Genomic DNA, 22,712 nt, shown 5'->3' with positions numbered 1-22,712 from the left:
GTCTGTGTTCCAGGTGGGCAAGTGGGCCTCCTGGCAAGCTGACCACTCCCACTGGCCGGTGTAGGCAACTGAGTCACTGGAAAGGGCTTACGTGTTGGCCTAGGGTAAGCCAATGGCTGCCTTAGGCAAGACCTACCTCAGGGCATGGCCCCGCAGCCTGTGCCATCTCGGAGTCTCTGTTCTCATCACCCCGGGCAGGGGGCCTGGGGTTCCCCGGGCCAGACCATCCAGGTCTCACGGTGGCTCTCCCCGGGGCCCAGAGCCAGGACTGCATCGCGGCAGCCTTGGCCTGCAGCAAGATCCTGAAGGAGCTGTCCAAGGAGGAGGAGGACACGGACAGCCTGGAGGAGATGCTGGCGCTCGCTGACGAGTACGAGCAGAGAGCCATCGGTTAGTGCCTCGGGGCCCCGGCCTCAGGCCACACTCAGCTCCGCCGGGGTCGCCTGGGGGTCCTTGCCCCAGGCCTCAGCCCTGCTTCCTGTCCAGGCTGTGCTGGCTGGAGGGGCTGCGCTCCAACCCTTTCCCCAGCTGTCACTGATTGGGACCGGATGCCTTCCCATCCAGGGGTCTTCACCGAGTGCTACCGGAAGGATGAGGAGAGAGCCCAGAAGCTGCTGGTCCGCGTGTCGGAGGCCTGGGGGAAGGCCACCTGCCTGCAGCTGGCGCTGGAGGCCAAGGACATGAAGTTCGTGTCTCATGGGGGCGTCCAGGTGACTTCCTGGGGGCCTGCTTCCAGAATCACCTGCCACGGTGCTGCGGGGTGGGGGGCGTGGGCACCTGTGGGCACGTGCTTTGGGTGCAGGCCCCCAGGTGTCCCCAAGGCCCAGCCTCTAGTCCCACCGCCTGCCCCCCTTACACCGCCTGGGGCCTCTGGAGGGATCCGTGGGAGGGGCGCCGAGTCCAGGCTGCTCTGGTCCCGGGATGCTGGCACATCCTTGGAGCGTGGCCTCCTGCTGCCACCAGGTCCACAGAGCCCCGTCGTGGACGAGCTGTGCTGGATCCCGGGGACATGGTGGCAGGGAGCCCTGTCCTCCCCCAACCCGGCAGAGCTCAGAGGGGCAGCTGGTGTCAGTGGGAGGCGGAAGCCGGGGTCTGATCCCTGCGCCTTCCCCCCGGGAGAGCCCACCTGGCGGATGACAGGGCTCGTGTGGGGCTGCCCTCCGCGCCCTGTGCCAGGGCTCGGAGCGCGAGCTGGAGTGTGCAGTCACTCTTCCTGGGGGGCGGGGTTGCTCAGGGAGCGCGGGGTCAGGGTGGGGGTGCCCACCGTCCTGAAGCCGGCGTCCTCTGTCTGCAGGCCTTGCTGACCAAGGTGTGGTGGGGCCAGCTCTGCGAGGACAACGGGCTCTGGCGGGTGGTCCTGTGCATGCTGGCCTTCCCACTGCTCTGCACCGGCCTCATCTCCTTCAGGTGTCCGCCTGGCTGCCAGGCCGCGGCCTTGGGGGGCCAGGGGCTGGGACCTGCCTTCCCAAGTGCCCTTGCTGGGGGCGAGTCTTGTGTGTCCTCACTGCTGCCACCCATCCCAGAATGGAGTGGGTTCATGCTGGGAGGGAGGGGCCACCTGTGCTGACACCTGCTGTCCCCAGGTGCTGGGGGGGGTGCATCGCCCACCCTGCCTCCCCATCCCCCGGGGCCTGAGTATTTTGTTACGTGCCTGAAAGAACCAAAGGGCCCTTTAGAATTATTTTTTTTTTAGTTTTGGGGGGAGAGGTCAATAGGTTTATTTATTTATTTATTTTTAACGGAGGTTTTGGAGACGGGACCCAGGGCCGCATGCGTGCTAAGCTGCTGCCGCTGAGCTAGGCCCTCCCCCTCCTTTGCCCGTTTTTTTTTTTTTTTCATTCTATTATTTTTTGTTTGTTTAAATCCATTTGGACATTAATTCTTTTTTTTTAATTGAAGAGTAGCCAGCAGAGAGCCCTTTGGGGCACCCTTCACTGGCCATCTGGTCCCACCCTCTGCTGCTCTGGGTGTGCGGGCTCGGCCGCCGCACACCCGTCCTGGCCCTCCCTTCTCTGTGGCGTGATGTGCCCCCTGAGCCTGGATGGCTGAGTCTGGCTTCTGTCGGGCCCCTCACGCCCCGCGGTCCCCCGTGTCTGCCCCCAGGGAGAGGCGGCTGCAGGACGTGCGGGGCCTGCCCCGCATCCGCGCCTTCTTCAACGCGCCCGTGGTCGTCTTCCACCTGAACATCCTCTCCTACTTCGCCTTCCTCTGCCTCTTCGCCTACGTGCTCATGGTGGACTTCCAGCCCGCGCCCTCAGGCTGCGAGTGCCTCATCTACATCTGGCTCTTCTCCCTGGTGTGCGAGGAGCTGCGCCAGGTGTGGTCCTCTGGGCCCCACCCCCACCCAGGGAGCGCCCTGCCCTTGGCCAAGTGCCGTCCCCAGCGATGCTCACACGGCTGCTGAGAGCCAGGCGAGGACCCTCGGGGAGGGTGGCCTGTGGTCTGCCGGCCGCACCCCACCCTAGCTCCTCAATCCACCTGAACCCCCAGGCATCACTTTTCCTTGAAACCCGCTCTGATGACCCCGAGGGGAAGGCCCTCCGGGCCTGGACTTAGGGGTGTGAGGCCCCTCGGACCACTGTGAAGGGCAGTGCAGAGTGTGGCGACCCTAGGGTAGTCCCCGGGGCGTGATAATTCTCCAGAAGGACCCACCCATGCCCTGAGCTGGCAGCTCGTGGTTACCGGTTACCCCGTCATTGTCACCTCCCCTCAGCGGGCAGGGTCACGTACGTGTGGCCCACCTGTCTCCGGCCCCCATGACGTCAAGCTGACCCTGTGCGGCCAAGGCCTCCCTGCCCCAAACCCCACTGTTAGATGTCCTGGTGAGCAAAGGGCCCCATCCAGGGCTTGGAGGCTTCCTCTGGGGCCTGGGGCAGAGGACCAGCCTGCTCCCTGGGCAAGGCTGACCCTCACGTCACAAGGGTGTCCCCACTTTGTCCCCAGGGTGCCAGCACCTGGTGACAGCTGATGAGCATGACTCTCGGGACTGGGGTGTGGAGGGGCCAGCCCACTAGGGACGCCCACCTTAGACTCACCCCTGCTCTCCGCAGTAGGCAGCCAAGGGCCCCGGACATACAGCCGGCTGGGCTCAGGCTCGGAAACACCGCCGCCTACTGGGGACCCTGTGGCTGTCAGAGCCCCCAGCAAGGAGGCGCGGGGCTGGGGCGGGCCAGGCCTGGAGCCCTGCTAGCTCTGCCGGCCCCTCCTCGTGCCACACGGCCCACTGCAGCCAGACCCTCTCAGGAGGGGTCTGGAGCCCCTGTTCCCTGAGCCCTGGCCTCACTGGTGCCAGCCCCAAACAGAGGGCCAGCCTTTCTCCCTGAGTCTGTCCCGTGGTCCCAGGGAGGGGATCCGATTATTCCAAGGGGGCTGCCTGCCCCCCCTTCCCAGCTGCCAACGTTAGGGGCCAGGACCCAAGGAAGACGTGGGGACTCTTGCCGTGCAGGCCAAGCAGGGCTGAGGTCCCCTTCGTGGTCTCACTGTCCTCTTGGGGCTGCTGCAGGAGGCAGGGAGCACAGACCCTGGGGGTGGTGGCTGGCCCCTGACAGCGGGAGAGGCTCCCCTCGCACGTCCCGGAGCGCTGCGGTCTGAGAGGGCTGGACGAGCCTGGCCGCATACCCTGCCCGCGGCACCTCTCCCGCTCTTTCTGACCTGGGGGTGGGACGCGGAAATCGGCCCCCTCCCCAGCTCACCAGGCTCTCCAGGAGGCAAGGAGTGGTTTGCTGGGGTGGGGGTCAGAGGGTGACACGCAGGCTCCGACGCATCTTCCCCAGCTCCTCTACGACCCTGACGAGTGTGGGCTGATGAAGATGGCCGCGCTGTACTTCAGCGACTTCTGGAATAAGCTGGACATTGGTGCCATCCTACTCTTCATCGCAGGGCTGACCTGCAGGTGAGCGGCCCCATGCGGGGTGCCCCCCACCCCATCCCAGCCAGGCAGCAGCACCCACAGGGTGGGCTCCAGAGGAGGCTGGAAGCCGGGCCCCCAGCTGGGCTTAGCTCCTCTCTGGACGCATCTGTCCTGAGGGTGCCCTGCCCACCCTGGGCACCGGAGACCATAGAGGACTCAGGAGGGAGACTCAGGGACTCTGTCACGTGGGTAGCTGCCTGGTGCCTGGGCCCATGTCCCAGCCTGGGAGCTCCCTCTGGCTGTGGCCCTGGGAACCTCTCTACTGCCCATCAAAGCGAGAGGGGCCTGGCCCAGCCTTGTGGTTCCGAGGGTGCCCCCGAGGCGGGGCTTCCGGACCCTTCTGGAGAATGCCTCTCTGCAGGCTGTCTCCCAAGCTCACACCCAGGTTTCAGTACCTTGGGGTCCAGGGGCCGCACGTGGGCTGTGGCAGGGAGTGGGAAGCTGGGGCCATGCCCCGGGGGCGGCAAGCTGAGGTCCTTGCTTCCGCCCGGCACCAGGCTCGTCCCGGGGCTGCTGTACCCCGGGCGCATCATCCTCTCCCTGGACTTCATCATGTTCTGCCTGCGGCTGATGCACATCTTCACCATCAGTAAGACGCTGGGGCCGAAGATCATCATCGTGAAGCGGATGGTAAGTGGAGGGGGACCCCACTGCCAGTTGCAAGTGAGGCAACCCCCATAGGCTCCCGGGCCCTGCTTTGCCCTTTGGGATTCCACCCCCTGGCATGCCTGTCTTGGGTCTTTGCCTGGATGTTGCCCCTTCCAGGCAGCCTTCCCTGATCTCCACAGCTCATTCCTGATTCCTGTTACAGCTTCCTATCACTCCCCTCCTTGGGTCATGGTCACGTTCAACCCCTCCTACACTCAGGCAGGGTGCCCAGCGCCCTGCTGGGGTGTGGGGACAGCCCAGGGCTGTCTCCCCGCAGCTCCCCGCTCCATGCGTCCATGCCGTGGTGGCTGTGGATGGAGTCTCCCCCTGCTGCTGGGCGCACAGCCCACCTGCGGGCAGGGAGAGAGTCTGAGGTGCACGTGGCTGCAGCCAGTTGCCGCCTGCCCTGTCTCCACAGATGAAGGATGTCTTCTTTTTCCTGTTCCTGTTGGCTGTGTGGGTCGTGTCCTTCGGGGTGGCCAAGCAGGCCATCCTCATCCACAACGAGAGCCGGGTGGAGTGGATCTTCCGGGGTGTTGTGTACCACTCCTACCTCACCATCTTCGGGCAGATCCCTGCCTATATCGACGGTGAGACGGGGCCCCTGACAGCCATGGGAGGGGGCGCCCCACTCCAGGGGCCCCTGCAAGCTCTCAGGTGGTGGGCGGGAGGGCTGGGCGTCTCCCGCTGGCTCCGTGCTGCCCGGGGACTGTGCACGCCTCCTGCGGTGCCCGTGGCGGAGACAGGTGCGTGTGTGTCCAACCGAGGGAGGGCGTCAGCTGGGGGAGCCTGGGCTGCACCAGCTGTGGCGAGACCAAGGTCCAAGAGTGTGCCTGGGGCCCTGGGGCATCAGGTGGCCCCCCAGCACCGTTAAATTCCACCCTATTCCTTCTCTTCTTCCCACTGAAGTCAGAAGTGACCCGTCCTCTGGACGGAGAGGACACATTTCGCACACTGATTTGTTCTCTTCAACAGCTTCGCTGAGATCTAATTCACACGCTGTAAAGCTCATGAAGTGTGTGCTTCCATGCTTTTCAGTATATTTACAGAGTTTAATTTTAGAACAGCGCATCACCCCCAAAAGACACCAGGCCCGCTAGTTGTCACTCCGCCTCCCCTCTCCCCTCAGCCATAGGCAACCTCTAGTCTGCTTTCTGTTGCTATAGAATTTGCCTTTGCTGGACATTTCATATGAATCAGATAATGTAGTATGTACTTTTGTGTCTTGTTTCTTTTCCTTAGCATAATATTTTCAAGATTCATCCATATTGTACTCTGTTTCAGTATTCAATTCCTTTTTGTTGCTTAATAATATTCCATCGTACAGATATACCGCATTCTGTTTATCTATTCATCAGCTGGTGAGCATTTGAGTTGTTTCTGCTTTTTGTTTTTTTTTGTTTTCTTTTCTTTTTTAAAAATTGAAGTATAGTCACTTTACAATGTTGTCAGTTTCTGGTGTACAGCATCATGTTTCAGTCATACATGCATACACATACATCCCTTTTCATATTTTTTTCCATTATAATTTACTGTAAGGTATTGAATATAGTTCCCTGTGCATCCTTTGCCCATTTTTCAAGTGGGTTGTCTTTTTGTTGAGTTGTGAGAGCTCTTTGCATTTGGTTACCAGTCCCTTATCATATATATCATTTGCAAACAAGTCCTGCCATTTTGTGGGCTGTCTTTCCACTTTCCTTGAAGCATGAAAGTTACTAGTTTTGTTGAAATTCACCTGATGAATCTCTTTTATCATTTGTGCTTTTGGTGTCATATCTAAGAACCCATTGCCTAACTCAGAGTCACAAAGACCTATACCTGTGGTCTTATTCTAAAAGTTTTACAGTTTTTTACAGCACAGGGAAATACATCCAAGATCTTGTAGTAGCTCATGGTGAAAAATAATATGAAAATGAATACATGTATGTTCATGTATGACTGAAAAATTGTGCTGTGCACCAGAAATTGACACAACATTGTAAACTGACTATACCTCAATAAAAAAATTAAGTTTTACAGTTTTATTTCCTAGTTTTGGCCATTGATGTATTTAAATTAGTTTTTGTATACAGTGTCAGGTAAGAGTCATTCTTTTGCATGCAAATAGTAAGTTGTTCCAGCACCATTTGCTGAAAAGACTTCTTTCCCCATTGAACTGTCTTGGCATCCTTGTCAAACATCAGTTGACCATTAATGAAAGCGTTTACCTCCAGGCTCTCAGCCCCATCGCATATCTGTGAGTCCATCCTCTTGCCAATTCCACTCTGGAGGTAAACTTGGCCAGTGTAGCTTTGTAGTAGGTTTTAAAATGGAGATGTGTGAGTTCTTCAACTTGGTTTTTTTGTTTTTTCAACATTTTTTGGCCTCTGGGTCCCTGGGGCCCATGTGAATTTTGGGATCAGCTTGTTAATTTCTCCAAAAAAGGCATCTAGGACTTTGAGTGGGATGTGTTGCCACTTATTTAGATCTTTGATTTCTTTCAATGGTATTTTGTAATTTTCAGTGTATAAAGGGACCTTCTTTTGCTAAATGTATTCCTAAGTGTTTTATTCTTTTTCATGCTGTTGTAAGTAGAATTGTTTTATTAATTGGATTATTTATTGCCAGTGCATAGAAACACACTGTGTTTTGTATCTTGATCTTGTTTCCTGACATCTTGCTGAACTTCTGTATTAGTGCCAATAGTTTTTAAGTGGGTTTTGGGGGGATTTGCTATGTGCAAGGTCATGTCACCTGTAAGTAGAGACCCCTTGTTCTTTCCAACCTGGATGTATTGTATTTCTCTTTCTTTCTTTTTCTTTTTTTTAAGAGATGTACTTTATTTTTTAGAAGTAATTGTTTAGTTTTTTGAAGGGGGAGGTAATTAGGCTTATTTACTGATTTATTATTTTGTTCTTGTTATTAGCTGTAGTGGAAGCACTGGGGACTGACAATGTTCCAGTGGTTTTTGTCCTTTCTGCTGTTGATATGACGTATGGATTGATGTTCAGTTGTAAACAGCTCTGCATCCCGGGGACGTGCCTCACTTGGTCACGGGTGGTGCCTAGTTCCTTTTACATGTGCTGGATTCAGTTCTGCTAGCACTTTGTTGATTTTGTGTCTGTTTTGTAGAAGGTATCGGTCTGTAGTTTTCTTGTAATGTTTTGTCTGGCTCTGCTGTTAGGGCAGGACCAGCCTCCCAGAACCACTTAGGAAGTATTCCCTCCTCTTTTATGTTTTGGGAACATTTGTGAAGGATTGGACTTAATTCTTCTTTAAGTATCTGGCAGAGTTTGCCAGCGAAGCCGTCTGGGTCTGGACTCTGTGGAAAGGTTTAAAGTCACTAATTCAGTCTTTGTACTTGCTGTAGGTCTGTTCATATTTTCTACTTCTTCTTCAGTCACTTTTGTGTCTTTCTAGGGGTTTGTCCATTTTTCTAAATTATCTAATTTGTTGGCATATAATTTTTTGCAGTATTTTCGTATGGTTCTTTTTATTTTTGCAAGGTCGGTAGTAATGCCCTTTCTTTCACCTGTGGCTTCCCGGCTTCCCTACGCAGCCACACCTCCTGCCCGTGGGGAAGCCCAGGTGTAGACAGACGCCCCCTTTGGGTTTTCCTCGGGCCTGGGCTGACAGCTGAGGTCACCCCGACGCTCAGGTGCCCAGGCCTGTGGGGACCATTGCCCAAGGACCCTGCTTCTCCGCCTGGCTTTCTGGGTTCACCTGCCCCTGCCTCCCGATGCAGGTGTGAACTTCAACCTGGACCAGTGCAGCCCCAACGGCACCGACCCCTACAAGCCCAAGTGCCCCGAGAGCGACATGGCGCGGCAGGAGCCCGCCTTCCCCGAGTGGCTGACGGTCATCCTGCTCTGCCTCTACCTGCTCTTCACCAACATCCTGCTGCTCAACCTGCTCATCGCCATGTTTAAGTGAGTGCTGCCAAGGGCTTGGCCAGGCTGCCTGGCCCCGCTGCCCGCCCCCGCTGGCGGTGCTGACCAAGTGCCAGCCCGGGACCCGGGACCCAGGACGCTGGCTCAGCCTGGGCTGGCAATGCACGGCCATCTCCCTGGCCCCTGCTGCGTCTGTCCAGGGCTCTGCAGCTGCAGGACCAGCCACGGGCCATGTGCTTGGAGGCTATGAACTGGGGGGCACCGAAGTTTGTCTCCTCCACACCCTGGGGTCGGGGCTGCCGGGGGAGGGGGTGCGCTCCAAGCTGGAGCAGCCTGCGGACTCACTGGCGCCCCAGAGGGGGAGTCAGCCTCCCTGGAGGATGGATGTTGGTGCGCCTTGTGCAGGGGAGCAGCAGGGATTCATGCCCAGGGCACTCGGGAAGCCCCTGTTCCTTGGGGAAAATTCGATGTCACGGGTTGTCTGAGGGGATGAGCGGGGAGAGCTTTCAGTACAGCCCTCCCCCAGTGCAGAGAAGGGAGCCGGGCTGGAGCGGGAGGGCAGCCATTGTCTGAGGCCTTCTCTAGGCGGGGAGGTGGGGGGTGGGGCAGCAGCGTTACTGGGAGTCCCGCGGTGCTGGACCACCCGTAGGCGCTCTCCGCTCTTCACGTTGGGACAGGGGCACGAGGGCAGCCCTGGCGGGGGTGCTGAGGCCGACAGCCCCCGTGGCTCAGGGCACCGCCAGCCCCTCAGAGCCCCTCGCGGCCTCTGCAGAAGGGCCCGTGAGGCCTGTGGCTCCAGTGAAAATCCCTTCACTCCTGGTTTGGTCACCATTGCTGTTCGCTTTTGCCATATTCTGATTTAACGTGTGTTCTGAACAGTGAGAGACCCTGACTGTGTGCCGGGCTGTGACGGGGGCGGCCAGGGGTCAGTGGGGCAGGGCGCTGTGCCTGCAGCACGTCCAGCGGGTGCGGCTGCGTCCCGGCCCTGCCCGGCCTCCCTCCCAAGGCCTCCTTCTGTCAAGGGTTTGGCTCAGGTGAAGTCCCTCCATGAGACCCACAAGGTGTAGAGAATAAACGTATTGGCCTGTTGAAGACAGCGTCCCTTCTGCTGGTCAGCTTCAGTGCAGGACACCATCCAACTCTCGACCCATGCAGCGTTGCTTTATCCTCTAGGGAGGTTTATAAAATCTAAAATCTGGGTCTTCTTTCCTCCTCCTCCCCTTGGCTCCCAGGGAGCTCAGAATCCTGAGACTGGCTGGTCAGCTGCCTTTTTCTGCATCTACAGTTGCCCTCCTGGGTGGGGGGGTGTGTTTGCTTTTTAGGGGCGGTTGTGGCCGACCCCGGGCAGGGATGTGGGCGTGTTTCCTGTGATCCTGCCCCCGTAACCCATGTGCTCCTTTCCCCCACCAGCTACACGTTCCAGCAGGTCCAGGAGCACACAGACCAGATCTGGAAGTTCCAACGCCACGACCTGATAGAGGAGTATCAGGGCCGGCCCCCCGCGCCGCCCCCATTCATCCTCCTCAGCCACCTGCACCTCTTCGTCAGGAGGGTCGTCCTGAAGATCCCCTCCAGGCGGCACAGGCAGCTCAGTGCGCCGTCCCCTCCCTCATCCCCAGAGCGGCTCCCGGGTCCTGGGGTGGGACGGGGTGGGAGAGGGTGCAGCTCCTAGACTCCTGGGACCTCAGCAGATGTGCAGGCACCCCCAGGCCACTGACTTCCTGCTGGGCCACTCAGGGCGAGCTCCTCCGGCCCCCCAGGGTCTCGGCCCTCCCAGCGGGGCCCGCAGTGGGGGCAGTGGGTCAGAGCCCCACGTCCTCTGTCCGCTCGCCCTCCCCCGGCAGAGGACAAGCTGGAGAAGAACGAGGAGGCGGCCCTCCTGTCCTGGGAGATGTACCTGAAGGAAAGTTACCTGCAGAGCCAGCAGCTCCAGAAGAAGCAGCGCCCAGAGCAGAAGGTCCAGGACATCAGTGAGAAGTACGTGGCGCCAGCCCCTCAGGCTGGACGCCACAGCCCCTGCGGGTCCAGGACACAACAAGGACGCGCTCCCGGGGGAGGCCCCGCGACTGTCACCTGAGCAGAAACCCCCATACCGCGGCCCCTGCACTGGGCCTGTGTCCACGCCCCTCCCTCTGGGTCCCACAGGCAGCTGGGCTGACCCTGGCTCCGCCATGGTAGGAGGTGGGGTCGGGGAGGCCCACCCCAGGCCTGGGAGGACCCGCAGTGAGCTCGTTGGCACTAGGCTTGGCTGCAGCTCCTTGGGGGCCTCGGCAGCCAGCCTGGAGCCCAGGCACACTCCACACCCTCTCTGCTCTCAGCTTCCTTCCAGGGTGTGAGGTCGGAGTTGGGTCCCTTCCCTCCACCCTCCCCAAGCCCTGGCAGGTGCCGCAGGGCCAGACTGCCTTAGGGCACAGGTTGGGGGAGCGCTGGTCCTGAGGAGGGACGGGTGCCATGTCCAGGCCCCCAGGCCGGCCTGCTGGGCTCAGCCAGGTGCTCTGTTAGGGTGGACACCATGGTGGACCTGCTGGAAATGGCACGTCTGAAGCGGCTGGGCTCCATGGAGCAGAGGCTGGTCTCCCTGGAAGAGCAGGTGGGTTCTGGGCTGGGACCTCTGTTTCTGGGCCTGGATCCGATGGCCCTGGTCGGTCATTCAGCAGTGTTGTGGCTTCGAGAAGGAGCATGCTGGGAAACTGACCAGGAGAAGGAGGTGGGGACATCAGCGCAGTTGTTCCCAACCAGCAGGGGGCCCTCCAGTCCTCTAGAAGATTCTGCCAAACACTCCGCTGCCTGAGCTCCACCACACCACCCTGTGAGGTGGCCACGCCATGGGCCAGTCTGAGGGAACAAACTTGTCCCCTCCTCTGGCCTCCTTGGAGCTGTCCTCTGAGATGGCCGCTGTCTCCAGACTCCTCCCCCGGAACCTGGGAGGGGGCTGTGGAAATTACCAGTGGCCCTCAGCTGCTTTCTCAGGCTGTGCTGGGACGGAGGGAGGCCACGGGGGCCAGCAAGGGTGTGTGTGAGTGTCCGTGCGGACAGCTGGACTGAGGGGCAACATCAGAGAGCAGTGTGTGGACATCTCGGACCAGCCCCAGATGAGAGGGAGGTGACCAATAGGCAATAGACAAGCAGCCTCCCCCCACCCCTCCCACCTCAGTGCCCACTGATGCTCCCCCTACCAGCGGGGCAGCCCCGAGCGGCCTCACGTCCAAGAGTCATCCCCCTGCAGGCCAGCTGGGCTCGGCACCTGAGCAACGCAGAGGGACAGTATGCGTGTTAGTCCACCCAGCCTCCCAAACCACCCAGTTGTCCACCCGCCCATCCCTCCTCTGTCCATCCAACCACCCACCCACCCCGTGTTTCCTGCAGACCTCCACCATGCCTGCTCAGGGCTGGCCTGAGAATGTCGGGGTAACAGGCATTGCCTCACACTTGGAGCATCCAGCCAGGGAGGAGGCACAGACGCAAAGGTCCATTGTCACAGTGCAGTTCATTGAGCACAGTGAGCAAGGTGGACGCAGAGGCTGGTGGTCAGGGAGGCCTCAGGACTCCAGGGCCGAGACGGTGGACCAGGCAGAAGTCAGGCACCCGCCCCTCCTTGGCCCTCCTGCTGAGCTCCAACCCTGTCCCCGCCGCGCTGCGGGCCTGCCCTGGGTCCCGCCCTACGTGCTTCTCATCTCCCCGACTGCCCCATCCCCAGAACCTGTGCTCTCCAACGAGAGCCCTTGCTGCCCCGAGCAGCCCCTGAGCCCCCACGCTGTCGCCGAGTGGTGCCCAAGCAGGCTCGCCGTGCTGGGCGGGGAGCAGGCCGCTCGGCCCTGCCCTGGGGACCGCTGCACGCGGGGCCTGCCCCGGCACCTTCCCCCCCGACACCCCTGAAATGGGTGTGGCGCCACGGAGCTGCGTTCTCCTGGCCCCTGTTAGTCACAGGTGGGTCCCACGGTCGCCTGTAATTGAGCACGTTTGGCCTCTGGACGTTTCTTTCCTCAGTTGTGCGCTGCGCTTTTCCTGGGGCTCAGATCTCTCACTGGGGCTTCACGTTGGTCCAAAGGCCTCCAGGTGTCCAGTCCCAGGGTCACTGTGTCTCACAGGCAGGTGCTGCCGACAGTCAGTGGCCGTGACTCCGGGCAGAGCCCTGGAGGTGCTGGCGGCTGCCTGGGCAGCAGAGAGCCGGGAGGGGCTGGGTGTTCTGTGTGGACCACTTCTTGTTGGGGATGTGCCTTTCAGGTGGCCCAGACGACCAGAGCGTTGCACTGGGTTGTGAAGAGCCTGCGGGCCAGCGGCTTTGGCTCGGAGGAGGGCGTCCCCACCCTGGGTGAGTGGGTGTTGTCCAGCAGCTGGTCTCACCACCTGTGTTCTTTTGAGCCTTGGGGTCTGTGGGGAGCAGAGGTAGCAGGCCCGGTGCCTCGGGGGGTGGGGCCCGCCCCACAGATACAGGTGCCGAGTGCAGCCAAGCCCCCAGTTTGACCAGGCTGGGGGACTCTAGAGGTGGCCTGGCCACAGTCCCCGTCCTCCTCCTGGGCGTCATGCTACAAAGTGGGGGCGGCTCCAGGAGACGCCTGAGGCCCAGTCCCATAGACTGGATGACACAATGCAGAGCCGTTGTTCCAAATCGGCAGCCATCCGAGAAATGGGCATGAGTAACCATCTTGGGGTGTTGCTGGCCCGGGAGGAGCAGGCACGCTCTCCTTAACGGGGCGGGCGTCTATAAGGCCTGCGAGCCCTGCTAACTGCCGGGGGCTCTACACGCGGAGGCAGGTGCCTGACCCCCGGCCTCTGTCCTCCGAGGGCTGCAGTGCAGAGGACCCTGGGGAGGACGCCCCATTTGGGGCTAGTGTTCGACCTAGTCTCAGGGAGGTGGAGGCAGCCCAGAAGTTTAGGAGAGAAGACCACAGAGGATGGCCCTGTCCCACGGGCCAGACACCTGGGCCCGGGCCCAGCTTTGCCCATGGCTCCGCGCGGCTGTTCCCCTTCCCAGTACCCCAGAAGGTCTCGGAGGGGCAGGACCCTGAGCTGGACAGAGGGCAGAAGGCGGAGGACCCGGGTGACGCGTACCACGTGAACGCCCGGCACCTCTTCTACCCTGGCTCCTCGGTCCTGCGTTTCCCAGTGCCCAACGAGAAGGTGCCCTGGGAGGTGAGTGCCTGTCCTGGATGCAGGTGCCTGGAGTTCTTGAGGGGAGCGGTCCCACCCCAAACCCTCTGACCCACCTGGGTGGGTGGGCCCACTGCAGCCTCACGGGGACCCAATGGACAGACGAGGAAGCAGAGGCACACAGGTCCACGCAGCCAGAGGGGGTGGGGCTGGGGGTTGAGTCCAGGATGCCGGTGGGCCTCTGCCCTGCCTGTCCTACACCCCTGTCTGAGCAGATGGTCACTGCCCCCTTTCTGAGCGCCAGGTGAGTGTAAGCACCAGAGACAGGGAGAAAGGGAGTGAGATGGACAAGGCATCATGCCCACCCCCGGCTTCTCTGGCTTTCCTGGAACATTCCGGGCTGTTGCTTCCTCCGCCTTCTCCCTAGCCTCTGCCAGCCGGAATCCTTCTCAGCTCTAGAGCCCAGCCTAGCCTCCCCCCGCCCCCACCTCCGTCCTCGGGAGACCCCCCTCGACCGCCCCGCCCCGCCCTGCGGCAGGTCTGGGTGGGCACATCCTCAGATCCGCAAGCTCAGGCCCCCGCGCGCCCTGCGGGGCCGTCCGGGTCTGGGCGGTGACATCTGCGGGCACTGCCCTGCTTGCAGGTGGAGTTCCTCATCTACGACCCGCCCTTTCACACGGCCGACAGGAGGGACAAGGACTCGGTGGACCCCATGGGAGAGTGAGTGTCCTGCCTCCTGTCTGTCCTCCCTGAGGGCTGGGGAGGGAGGGACCCTTGTGTCCTCGGGCTGACCTTCTGAGGGTCACCGCAACCACTCTGCCTCCCACTGTCTCTCTCGGGGACGTGACCTCTCATCTCGCTCCCAGTGCCCTGGAGCCTCTGTCCAGGATCAGCTACAACGCGGTGGACGGACACCTGGACCGACGCAGCTCCCACGGGACCTACGCCGTCCGGGACGGGCTCCCTCTGTGAGTGCAGCCCTGCCTGGCCCTCCTCTGCGGCCTCCGGGCTTTTTCTCCCGGCATCAGCTTTCCTCTTCCGCAAAATGGGTGTTTTCTGCTAAAAAGAAACGAAATAGGGAAGAAACACCCTCAACATTAAGTGTTTCCTTAGCCCACCTGCCGCCCCCAGTGGCTTGCTCCCCGCCGCCTCCCTGGACACGCGTGGGCAGGTGGGGGCCCGGGTGCTGCACCCTCGTCCCCTGACGTGACCTGTAGGACTCGGCTCCCGGGGTGGTGAAACAGGGCCCCTTGTGCGTGGGGATGAAGCGGGGGAGCCGGGAAAGGGCCCCTGGGTTGCACGTCGGGGACGGAGATGTTTCCAGGTCTGTCCTCTGTAGGGACGAGCGCTGCACCCCAGTGCACAGGGGGGAACGTCAAACATAGAGACGAAGGTGACCCACGGCGTCAGGGCCAACGCGCACTTAGCGAACACCTACTGTGTGCCAGCCTGGGGTTCAGAGGTCAAAGAGCCTCCTCTGACCGGGGTCACTGGGGAGGCCACACCACCAGGGACCGGAGCCTATGGAGGGTCTGTCAGAGTCGGAGGAGGGACCACAGGTGTCTTGGGACGCGGGGACCCCATGGAGTGGGCAGGATCCAAGGGGCCTGAGGGAGGAGGCAGGTGGCAGGCCTCTCCGGGAATGTTCTGGAACAGGGAGTTGGTGACTCTGCCGTGGCGGAGGCCGTGGGAGGAGGTGGTGGGAGACGGGTAGAGCACGAGAACAGACATGACCAGGAGCGGCTCCAGCCCTGGACAGGGGAGCAGGTGGGGGATGCGGCGCTGAGGAAGAGAGCAGGACAGACTGTCACGGGCTGGGGCACCGTCGGGTGCCGGCTCACAACATGCCTCCGGACACGGCATGATGGTCGGTCTCAGTCAGGCGCTCTCTGGGGGACTGTGATGCCTCCCGCGTCTGCGGTGGGGCTGGGCTTTGGCTCCCAAGGAGACCTCTTTCCTTTTTAACCCCCCCAAGGTAACCTGAAGCCCCCGCCTCACCCTTGAAGTCCCTGAGGGTTAGGGTTTGGCATGGACAGCCCCAGCGGGGGACGTGGAGTCTGCCAGACTGTGGAGGGGCTGGCAGATGTTGGGCGTCCCATCCGGGCTCCTCACAGGGTGACCCCTTCCTGCTCCTGTCTGGGGGACTGCCTGCACCAGGGCAGGTCTGGGCGGGGCCCCCGCCTGCTGCCCCCTCCCTGCCCCGCCCAGGTTCCCCCAGCTGCAGACCCCTCTCCACCCAGGAACCCCATGGGCCGCACCGGGCTGCGTGGGCGCGGGGGCCTCAGCTGCTTTGGCCCCAACCACACACTGCAGCCTGTGATCACCCGGTGAGTAGCCCCAGATGGGGACACACAGTCGCCCACACGCCTCGGCCCCTGCTCAGAGAGCCCAGAGGACGGCTCGCACTTGGCTGGGCCTGGGCAAACGTGGGCACACCCCAGAACACAGGGCAGGGACGTCCATGCCCCCTCCCCAAAACCCAGGTCCTTGCTTCCCCTGAGGCTGCCCTCTCTTCCCCGTGGGCCCTCCTCCCTTAGAGGCCGCTGGGGTCAGGGACAAAGCCAGGGCCCAGGCCCACCACGTGGACAAAATGACCAGGGCCCGGGCCCACCATGCGGACAAAATGAAAATCCGTATAAATCTGCAGGCGTTTCCAGAGAATCACAGGGGTGGGGCGGCCGAGCCCAGGCACGTGCTCCTGTAAGGCTTTTGAGGGAAGAATGTGCTTCACATAGGCCGAGCCCTTCCAGCCCCTCAGCGGTGTGGGGCCAGGCAGGCGCCCGTGGTGGCTGCCATCTCTGTCCCGGGAGCAGGTGCTCGGGAGACAGGGTGGGCCGCTCGTGGCCCCCGGGGTGGGGAAGGGCTGACATCAGCACGTGGGGAGGTGACAGCCCCGGTCCCTTCTGCAGCTGGAAGCGGAACCAGGACGGCGCCATCTGCAGGAAAAGCATAAAGAAGATGCTGGAAGTGCTGGCAGTGAGATCCCCCCTCTCGGAGCACTGGGCCCTGCCGGGGGTAAGCCAGCGCCAGTGCCGACCCGGGCCCTCATCCACTCTGCCCACTGACCGGTCACCACCGCCCACCCACGGTCACTGTCCTAGACAGCTTGAACTCTGTCCCTGGTCCTGAATGGCAAAGGCTGGGCTTTGCCTTTTTAGGAGAATTTCCCCCTCCTATTACTCATCTTGTGGTTGTGAAAACAGATTCAGATGTTCTTTGGAGGGTAAGCACTAACTGAGCACCTACTGTATCCTGGGCACTGGGCTCAGGGCTGGGGCTCCCTCCCTGTGAGGCTCAGGAGGTTTGGGGCAGAGGCGGCTCCCCAGGTCCCAGGTGTGCACCTGCCCCTCGCCTGCATCCGGAGCTAAGCCCTGAGGCCAGGACTGCGTTGTCCAGGGGCGGGGTTGGGGGCGCTCGGACCTCACCTCGGAGCCATGGCTGGTGGCAGGGCTGAAGGCTGGCGTGCTCCCCAGAGGCCTCATGGTGACTGACGTAGTTGAGGGTGTGGAAGGGCCCCACGGGGACTGTCCTGTCCAAGTGAGCCCAACCGCTCAGGTTTTGCCCCATCAAATTGCCCTCTGCCCCCCACCCCATCGCTGCTCTGGGGTCAGAACAGACTCACCCTGGCAGGAGGCTGGTGTGCAGTATCTGGTGAGGCTGTGTCTGGGAGCCTCTTCTCTGAGCTGTTCCCCGGGGGTGGGGGGAATCCAAGGTGTACCCCAGCTCAGCAGGGAGCCATCCGGTTTCTCCTAACCTCCCCCACCCCACCCCTCAGCCGTGGCCCAGTGGCTGCTCTGCTGGGGCAGCAAGTAGATGGGTACGTGGGGGCAGTGGTACACCTGAGGGTCTTCAGACCCAAACCAGGATTCCCGGGCCGTGGGTGGCTCTGGTTCCTGCAGCCCCGAGCCCTGTGCCTGCCAGCCCCGAGCCCAGGCCAGCCCCGCCCCCTGCAGGTCCTCCAGAGTCACCCAGCCTCCCTCTCCAGCACTGTGGTCTCTCCTGCCGACAGGCATCCTCTGAGCGGTGTCCCTGTAGCCCCAAGTGGGGTCCTGGGGACATCTGATGGTCCCCGCTGCCACAGCCAGTGAGGGGACAGAGTACCTCTGGGGTCAAGGGGGATGGACATGACATGGACCCAGAGGGACTTCACATGACAAGCAGAGTCCCTGGATGGCTGGGGAGGGGAATGTGGCTACAGGCCCATGTCCAGGGGCAGGTGGCATCAGGGGTGCCAGGGATCCCGGCGTGCCAGAGCAGAGGCTGAAAACAGGTGCAGGGTACACACACACCACGAGGTGGCCCTCTCACTGGTGGCCGGGGCAGTGGCAGTCAGGGTGCTGGCTACCCTACGGTGCCCAGTGTGTGCTCCTCAGAGGCTGTGCCTTTGGCCTGACACCCACCCACCCCACCCTGACGTGGGCTGACGTGGGCAGTGGGCTCTGGACAATGTCACTCGGGCCCTGAGGCAGCCACTGCCAGACACTTGTCCGCCTGTGGCTCCAGGGGGCTGGCCAGCTGCCCACGCTGGGCAGGCAGCCTGGGGAGGCAGGTCCCCGGAGGGCCTTGCCCACCTGCCTCCCCTCCCTGTCTGCTCAGGGATCCCGGGAACCGGGAGAGACACTGCCCCGGAAGCTGAAGCAGGTCCTCCGGAGAGAGTTCTGGCCTTCCTTTGAGAACTTGCTGGCGCAGGGCACGGAGGTAGGGGCTTTTCTGCTTTGCTCCCACCTGCGCCTCCTGGGGCCCGCAGTGCACTGGTCGTGGGCCTGCAGGATGGGTCCTGGGGCACCTGCTCCAGGCCTGCATCCCGCAGCTCCTGCAGGAAGGGCTGGGACTGAGCGTGGCCTCGGCTCTGGGCCCCCTCGCCTCCCCTCTCTGTTCTGGTGTTCTCCTCCCAAGATCGAGGAGGCCCTCGGGCCGGGCAGGCCCAGTGTCCGGCCCCTCCTTCCCGCACTCTCTCTTGCTCTGCGCACAGCTGGGCACAAAGACACAACTTGCTTTTTCAGTTAATTTGCGAAGGCCCTACTTTTAGGTCCATGTATACAAATGCACCTTGCTCTTTTTTATGACTGCGTAGTGCTCTGGGCCGTGGCCTGTTTAAGCAGCCCTCCGGCAGGCATGCGAGACAGTGCCGGCCCGTCACTGTGGCGTCTCAGGGGCATCTCAGGGGCGTCTCAGGAGCAGACAGTCAGCTGCTGGCATTCACGGTTTTGACCTACAAGCCCAGCAGCTTCACGAGGTGCGTCCCGTGCAGCACCTCAGGGACTACTGCCACCTCTCCTCGTTTTACTTTGTAAAAACAATGTAAACTTGTTCACTGAGGTGAAATCCAAACGGGAAATGAGCCATTTAGAAGGGAGCAGCTCAGGGGCATTTAGTGCGCTGCCCGTGCGGTGCGATCACAGCCGCCGTCCAGTTCCCGAGCGCTCCCGTCCCCCGGAAGGGGACCCCGCCCCCAGCAGCAGCCGCCCCCGCCCCCAGCGCGCACGGAGCTGCCTGTCTGTGGGCTCACCTGCTCTGGACGGTTATAGGCAGAATCACACGCTACTCAGCCTTTGGTGTCTGGCTTCTTTCACTTAGTGTAATGTTTTGACATCTGCCACCACTTTTTAACCCTTCCAAGGACAGTGGAGCCCGGTCTGGATGCCAGGCCAGAGACCAGGAGGGAGATGAGAGGCCACAGGTCCCCGAGATGTTTCAGTCAGGGATGAAGGCTGTGCTGGGGAGCGGGTGGACAGGGCAGGGGGGTGCTGGGTGCAGTGGACAGCTGTGCTCAGAGTGTCTCAGGTCTGGGCGGAGCGCAGGGGACACGTGGGGCCCCTTTCTCTGGGAGGAAGCTGGGGGACCCAGGGGTCTATCGGGGGACCAGCTCATGCCTGCACCGCCTCCCAGGTGTACAAAGGGTACGTGGATGACCCGAGGAACACCGACAACGCCTGGATCGAGACAGTGGCTGTGAGCATCCACTTTCCAGACCAGAGCGATGTGGAGCTGAAAAGGCTGAACTCTGTATGTGGCCTGGGCCTCAGGCTCTGAGGGACGGGGGGACTTGGGGCATCAGTGCTCTGGAGGGGCCTCGGGGCCTGCAGGAAGGGGCCTGATGGGTTCCCGGGCCTGGGGCCAAAGGGACCTGCACTGGAGAGTAGGGACTGCAGGGGTCAGAGCCCTCCTCGAGGGACCAAGGGGGCACCCGGGTGAGGCCAGAGGACACCAACATGTGGCTTGGGCGGAATCAAGGCTGGACAGGTACCCTGGGGGCCTCCAGGTTCGCACCCAGGGGAGGCGGGTTCATGCACCTTTATGGGGACATCGTCCCCTATACTTAGATCAATCCCATGTGCCCCTAACCCAGAACTGGGACCAGGAAGTCCCAGGGAACAAAATCCAGGCTTTGTTTGCAGGATGGAAACCCCAGAATAAGGCTGCGCCTCCTCCCTCTCCTCCTTCAAGGAGTTTTGCAGGCATTTTCTGACTCACACCTGCAGTGGGTGATCTTACTGTGGTTTGGTAGAAGGATAACATGAGCTGGCCGCCAGCCGGGCTGGTAGCGGGGCTGGGAGCCGGGTCGTGGCGTCCCTGCCGCCCTCTGAAGTCTGCAGTCCCTGGTGTCCGGTGGAGGCGGGGCCAGCTGGGGAGGGAGTCAGGATCCATCTTTGTCCCCGCAGCACCTGCACTCCTGCGACACAGGGATGTCCATCCGATGGCAGGTGGTGGACCGGCGCATCCCGCTGTACGCCAACCACAAGACCATTCTCCAGAAGGTGGCCGCCTTGTTCGGGGCTTACTACTAACCCGGGGACGCAGGCCGGGCAGCTCGGCCAGGCAGGCGGGGCTCTTCCAGCCATGGCCCCCTTGGAGACTGCAGGGGACAGAGGCCAACACCGGCCACTGAGGCACACGCAGCCCTGGACCTCAGGCAGGCGAGGGCACTGCTGGGACGCCGTGCGGTGTGGTTTGGGGATCTGCCGCCCTCACGGCCAGCTCAGGTGACCAGCTTGTGAACTGGAAGGCATTGGGGTGCCCTGAGAGGAGAGCCAAGTGGGGCACCAGCTGGCTCCGGCCACCCGGCATTGCCACTGGGACCCTACCTGCCAACGCTGCCTCTCCTGATTCTGCTCGGCCCTCGGCCTGGACTCAGTTCCCTCCTGGCTGTGTCCCGTGGGCAGCGCGTCCACCACAAGAGGTACATCGCCCAAGGCCTGGATTTCCTGGAGAGCCAGGATCCCCTTGTGGCCCCCTCCTTGGACCCACGCCCCCGAGATGCCCTCCACTGTGACCTAATGCGGACCCTCACCTGGCCCAGGGCAGGGCACCACGGGAACCCAGTTCCCCGGGCTGTGAGCCCTTAGCGGGCCGGGAGGTCCGGCATGCTCGGGCCTTCTCTTGAGACGCAGAGGTCCCTGCCGGTGCGCCGTCCCGGGACCCAGGCGGGGACGCGCAGACGCACAGCGTGGCAGGGCCCTCCCATGGCCCAGACTCCTCTCTTCCCTCTTCCACCCCAAGAGCCCAGGGAGGGGTGGCGGTGGGTGTGGCCTGAGGGGAGGCCGCCCAGTTCAGCATCAGTGACTCACAGACCATCAGCATCAACCACCAGGGCCTGTTGGGGCCAGGAATGGTGTGCAAACCCAACGTCGAATCCGCTTTCCCATGTCAGCCCGGCCGGCCTCCTCTGTGCTTCCCTCAGATACAGTGCACACGTGGGCAGTGGTCAGGCCATGTCTGCACCGCCGAAACCTTTTTGCCAGGCCGAGGTCCAGGCTGCAGTCCCCTCAGGTCCAAGCCCCTCAGGTCCAAGGCTCACGGTTTCTCCTCTGATCACCCCCCACCCCACAGACACACACGTGGACTCCCTCTTCCCATTTTCTAAGGCCCAGGTTCTGGCCTCCCCAGTCGGGCCTCAGTCCCCGGTGCACCCCACCCCCCACAGTGCTCAGAGACTGTGGAGCTTTGGGAATCACATATCCAGTCAAACTAGCGTTCATGTAGTAGCACCAAATAAAGACATTTTAAAATTGTAAGGACCAAGAAATGTGCTACCCGTACATCCTTTCTGAAAGAATTTTTCGGAGGTGAATTACAGAAAAGCAAAATACACTGTGTCAGTCAGCTAGGGCTGCGTAACAAAATGCTGCACTCGGGGCAACTTCAACAACAGACGTTCCCTTCCTCAACATCGGGAGGCTGGACGTGGAGGGAAGGTGTGGACGGGGCGTTTCTCGGGGAGGGCTGGCTTTCTCCTTGTAGATGGCTACTTCTTACTGTGTCCTCGAGTGGCCTTTCCTTGGGGTGCTCGGCAGGGAGGGGGGTTTTGCTTCTCCCTTTATAGGGCTACTAAACCTCTCACTCCATGCCCCGCCCTTACAACCTCATTTAACCTTACTTCCTTAGAGGTCCTCTCCAAATACAGTCACACTGGGGGTTGGGGCTTCAATATATGAATTTTGGGGAGGGATACAGACACTTAGTCTATAACACACACACACAACTGAGCTCTGTGAAAGCAATGGAACCACCAACAGGATGTGTGGCAAAGTCCTACCATTGTGGAGGTGTATGTATTGTAATGTAAGAAGAAAAAAATTTAATGTATTTTTTAAATGGAAGTACTGGGGATTGACCGCAGGACCTCGTGCATGCTAAGTACACACTCTGCCACTGAGCTGTACCCTCCCAACTGTAAAAAGAAAGTTGAATGAGAGCTTCAAGTGAGCCCCCCAGCTGGTCTCCCTGGGTGTTGGCAGAGGAACTGGCGCAGCCAGTCCAAGTGCAGAGAAGGTTCCTCTGCTCATGAGGGAGAAACAGATGCCGACCATCCCCGGCGCCGGGAGGAGGATGCAGGCGGTGAGGCCTGTGAGTGCACCCCAGGCCCAGGGTGCCCGCTGAGGACAGAAACGGGAGCGGCGTCAGACCGCCAGAGGGACGGGGCGGAGCCACCACCGAATCGAGGGAAGAGAAGCTGTCACTAGAAGATGCTTCATAGGAGGTAGAACGGCAGGAAGTAGTCAACACGCGTATGCAGTTACGACACATACAAATTATGAGTCTCATATTGGGGTAAAATAACAAATTTCTCCTGTTTTCTCTCTCTACTTTTTTAATTCCTGTTTTTCTTTTTTTAATTTTTCTTTTTTATTATGGGAGGAGGCATTTAGGTTTATTTATTTTTTAACGGAGGGCCTGGGGATTGAACCCAAGAC

General features: G+C 60.9%; 1 protein-coding gene and 1 non-coding gene across 8 annotated transcripts in view; both read left to right on the top strand.

The window, feature by feature from the left end:
- Positions 1-21,533, top strand: part of TRPM2 (transient receptor potential cation channel subfamily M member 2) — a 50,619-nt gene extending 29,086 nt beyond the window's left edge. For 5 of the 7 annotated variants that reach the window (XM_045503965.2, XM_074342605.1, XM_010966509.3 and 2 more), the window contains 20 exons: positions 261-390; positions 565-710; positions 1,295-1,407; positions 2,104-2,317; positions 3,774-3,892; positions 4,408-4,540; positions 4,977-5,148; positions 8,283-8,466; positions 9,838-10,019; positions 10,272-10,404; positions 10,930-11,017; positions 12,652-12,739; positions 13,403-13,560; positions 14,162-14,238; positions 14,385-14,486; positions 15,759-15,845; positions 16,428-16,533; positions 18,115-18,216; positions 19,408-19,524; positions 20,181-21,533. In XM_045503965.2, coding sequence (XP_045359921.2) covers positions 261-390; positions 565-710; positions 1,295-1,407; positions 2,104-2,317; positions 3,774-3,892; positions 4,408-4,540; positions 4,977-5,148; positions 8,283-8,466; positions 9,838-10,019; positions 10,272-10,404; positions 10,930-11,017; positions 12,652-12,739; positions 13,403-13,560; positions 14,162-14,238; positions 14,385-14,486; positions 15,759-15,845; positions 16,428-16,533; positions 18,115-18,216; positions 19,408-19,524; positions 20,181-20,306 — 2,577 coding nt within the window. In that variant the 3' untranslated portion in view covers positions 20,307-21,533. The other 2 variants (XR_012499474.1, XM_074342865.1) reach the window with 2 other exon arrangements.
- Positions 16,487-16,544, top strand: LOC123611756 (Z6 small nucleolar RNA). The gene has a single exon (XR_006718851.2). It is a non-coding gene; the product is annotated as a Z6 small nucleolar RNA (small nucleolar RNA).
- Positions 21,534-22,712: the final 1,179 nt, after the last annotated feature.

The sequence above is a fragment of the Camelus bactrianus genome, chromosome 1 (genome assembly GCF_048773025.1).
Source record: "Camelus bactrianus isolate YW-2024 breed Bactrian camel chromosome 1, ASM4877302v1, whole genome shotgun sequence".
NCBI classification, from domain to species: domain Eukaryota; kingdom Metazoa; phylum Chordata; class Mammalia; order Artiodactyla; family Camelidae; genus Camelus; species Camelus bactrianus.
This window is presented reverse-complemented; position numbering and strand designations above follow the sequence as displayed.